The sequence below is a fragment of the Papaver somniferum genome, unplaced genomic scaffold (genome assembly GCF_003573695.1).
Source record: "Papaver somniferum cultivar HN1 unplaced genomic scaffold, ASM357369v1 unplaced-scaffold_0, whole genome shotgun sequence".
Classification (NCBI taxonomy): Eukaryota; Viridiplantae; Streptophyta; class Magnoliopsida; order Ranunculales; family Papaveraceae; genus Papaver; species Papaver somniferum.
Window position 1 is genome coordinate 232,117 of NW_020618823.1, and position 3,744 is coordinate 235,860.

The window sequence follows — 3,744 nt, forward strand, 5'->3', positions numbered from 1 at the left end:
AATCAAAATCAGTTAGTAAAATACAAAATTTGGCATGCAGAGAATTAATTGTAATTTGCCAAAAATAATCGTAGAGCATCTACCACACAGTTGTCATTTGAGGACAGTGATTAGTTGCAGAATGGCATGCAGCGAGGAATGCCGGTGGTGCAGATAGATGCGAAAACAAAATAGTCGTGAGAAGAAAAAGATTTTGCCATTTTGGAGAATACCCTAATCAAATCATAAATCTCCATGTAAATCTTCTCAAATCTCCATCCATGCAATGTTTTCCAGATTATTCAATATTTGTGCCTTGTGAACACATAGCCCCCTACTGATGAAATGGTTATGGAAGCTTGGTGAACAAGATAATAACCCTCCGTAGTAGGCATTTGATCACTCAAAAATATATGGCTTTGAAGTTTTTTGGTAACTTTCGCCCGAGGTTGTTATGGTACACACAGTACACAGCTACCTGGTGAAAGTTTCGTGAAAAGGAATGTATTATGATGTGATTGAAAAAAAAAAGTTAAGCATCTCAAAAAAGTCGTTTAGCGAAGCATGAACTTTCACACAAATCTTCATACCATCACACTATTATGCAGCATTAATATTGCACCCTAAGCTGCACAATTTGAAAAGTAAAAGACCTACTCTTACTGGGGGTACAAGTGCTGACCAGAAATCTCCCCCTTAACTTGCGCAATGACGCAAAATCTGTCTTATGACGCTATATATTTATTGCGAACCATAATTTGTTCTAAAATCTACTATGGTCACAGAAAATAGGCATAATGAAATTTTTGAGTTGATCGATAAGCTGTAGCATTATCCAAAATCTACTCAGGTGACATTATGCATGATCATCATCTTTTATAGTAGTAATGTTGACATTATAGCCCTCATCTTAACTCGCTTAACATCAAAATCTTCTATAGCTCAAATTAATCCAAAAAAAAACAAACAAGAAGTATAATAATAGTTTTCAGTTTCTGTTGATTTTTGATTTTTAGTTTCTGTGTTGCTCATACAGAGCGAGCTCCTAGTAGATAACAGATAAATAGAAAGATAGTAGTGGTGGAGCAAGTTTGTTCTGTAAAACTCTTGTTATTATTATTTCTTGCTCACACACTACAATTCATATATGATTGCCTTTTTATAGGCTACAGACCCTTGGCTTCCAAGTATACTTCCCTTGGACTCCAAGTATACATCTGCTTGCACTCCAAGTAAGATACAGTATTACTTGGTAGACTTAACCATCTAGTTCACACTATGACAGACTTTCTCTTGTTCACACTCTAGTTAACTCTAGAGTCTTCTAACTTCTGAACTTGTTTAAACTTACCAAAATAATTAGACATTACAACTTAGGATATTCCAAGTAGATTGAGAAAACCCATTGTTTAGAACAAAATATACAGTCATGTTGTTTCATCCGATCATGCTTTTGTTCTCAACTCTTCTCTTTTCCTATGTCATTTTCTGTATCCTTAGGGAACCTGGATCAAACACAAAGCTCAATTTACCACCTTCGCCGCCGAAGATTCCAATCTTTGGGAATTTTCATCAAATAACTCCCTTGGTTCACCAATTTTTTCATCAAATGTATTTGAAGTACGGTCCAATTGTGTTCTTCAAATTTGGCAACAAGCCTAAACTTGCTGTTTCATCTTTAGAGACGGTAGCTGAAATTCTAAAGACCCATGATGCTATTTTCGCGGATAGGATCCCGGTGAAAACTTTCAAAATTCTTTTTCGCAGTGGAAATGATATAATTATGTCTCCATACAATGAACAGTGGAAACAACTACGGAAGTTTTGTGTTCTTGAACTGTTGAGTCCAATCTTTCAAGTATATAAGAGAAGAGGAAGTTGATATACTGATTAAAAATATAGCTCGGTTGTCAAGTGAGCGGGGCATGGTTAATCTTACCGAGACATTGTTAAATACGTTAAATGCCATTATATTTAGGTGTTCACTTGGGGATAATTTCAGCAAGGAATATACTGAAAGATTTCTGGGGTTGCTTCAGAAAGCGAACTCATTAATTGAGTTATTCAGTTTGGGAGATTTCTTTCCATGGCTTAAATGGTTGGATTATGTCAATGGATATGATGCAAAGCTGAGAAAAACTGCTCAAGAATTAGATATTTTCTTTAATCAAATTATCGATGATCGTATCTGTATGAATTCGCAACTCTATAATAGCGACGATCATCATGGCAAAGAGGAAAAGAGAAACTTCCTAGATATACTGCTTCATGCCGGAAAGAATAACCTCAGTTTCACCAGAGAGTGCATGAAAGGAATAATTATGGTATATCATCATCTATCTGTATGTCTCTTGAATATCCTTAGTTGCTCTTAAACTTCATAATTTAATTCCAAGTATGGTGAATGAACAGGACATGTTTGTCGGTGGAGTTGATACATCTGCAACCGTCTTGGATTGGGCTATGGCGGAGCTTATTAAGAATCCAAAGCTGATGAAGAAAGCACAAGAAGAGGTAAGAAGAGTGGCTGCTGGCAACAAAACTAATAAGGTGGGAGAGCACGTCATTAATCAAATGGACTACTTGAAATGCATTGTTAAAGAGACACTAAGAATGCATCCACCTATACCGACTTTGTCAAGGAAACCCTCGGCCGATGCAAAAATAGGTGGTTATGATCTCCCTCCAAACGTAGATGTTTTCCTCAATGTGTGGACAGTTCAAAGAGACTCCAAATTATGGGATAAACCAGAAGAGTTCCGTCCAGAGAGATTCATAGACAACCCCATCGATTTTAAAGGTCAATGTTTTCAATTTATCCCATTCGGGTCTGGGAGAAGAGGGTGTCCTGGCATATCATTTGGCATTGCAGTGGTGGAACTTATTCTTGCTAATCTCTTGTACGCGTTCGACTGGGAATTTCCTGGTGGTGCTAGCAGTGAGGAACTAGACATGGCTGAAACATATGGTATCACTACTACGAGGAGGACACCTCTACGGGTTGTTCCAACACCGTTCTGTGCAACTTTTTCTTAACATGAATCAGATATGTTTTTAATTGTAGAAGCAACATGACTAAAAATAATCACTTGAAAAGAAATTTTCTCTTTCAACTCAAATTCTGTGTAATATCATCTAAGTTTGTTGATCTTTAAACTTTTACGGTAGAAATGAATAAACTCTGGTCAAGACATTTCGGAAAATTAGAATTCATGTAGATGTTGGGTACTATTAGAAACATGATTTAGATATCCTACTAATGTAAAATTGGTGAAAGAGAGAGTGAATAGGACTAAGCATTGAAACTGACGTAAAAACAACATTGGTAAAAAACGATAGAGTTTTAGACCGACACTTGGTTAATAACCTGAAATTAACTTCTGTGGGTCAAACCACCGATTTTTTTCGAAAATCTTTTCATGTTAGGTAAAACCGTAAAAGATTTCTGTGTGCCTTGGTTTCGATGTTTCACTTCACCCACCATCCAAGGTACTGCAAGTGCGTGCATGTGGTTCACAAAGTAAAAAACAGAAAAAAGAATAAGAAAAAAAGAATCAAAATTCAGTTAGTAAAATACAAAATCGGCATGCAGAGAATTAAATGAAATTTGTCAAAAATAGTCGGAGAGCAATGCATCTACCACACAATTGTCATTTGAGAACAGTGGTTAGTTGCAGAGCGGCATGCAGTGAGGGATGCCGGTGGTGCGACAAAAAGACTCTGGAGAGTGGCGACTACCCTAATCAGACCCGAAATCTCCATGAA

At 36.8% G+C, this 3,744-nt stretch overlaps 1 protein-coding gene across 1 annotated transcript; it reads left to right on the forward strand.

Annotated features, from left to right (window-relative positions):
• The first annotated feature begins 1,389 nt into the window (after positions 1 to 1,389).
• LOC113325821 (cytochrome P450 71A1-like) lies at positions 1,390 to 3,059 on the forward strand. The gene is made up of 2 exons (XM_026573689.1): positions 1,390 to 2,303; positions 2,392 to 3,059. The coding sequence occupies exons 1-2, from the start codon at positions 1,905 to 1,907 to the stop codon at positions 3,013 to 3,015; spliced, it is 1,023 nt and encodes a 340-aa protein (XP_026429474.1). The 5' UTR covers positions 1,390 to 1,904; the 3' UTR covers positions 3,016 to 3,059.
• Positions 3,060 to 3,744: the final 685 nt, after the last annotated feature.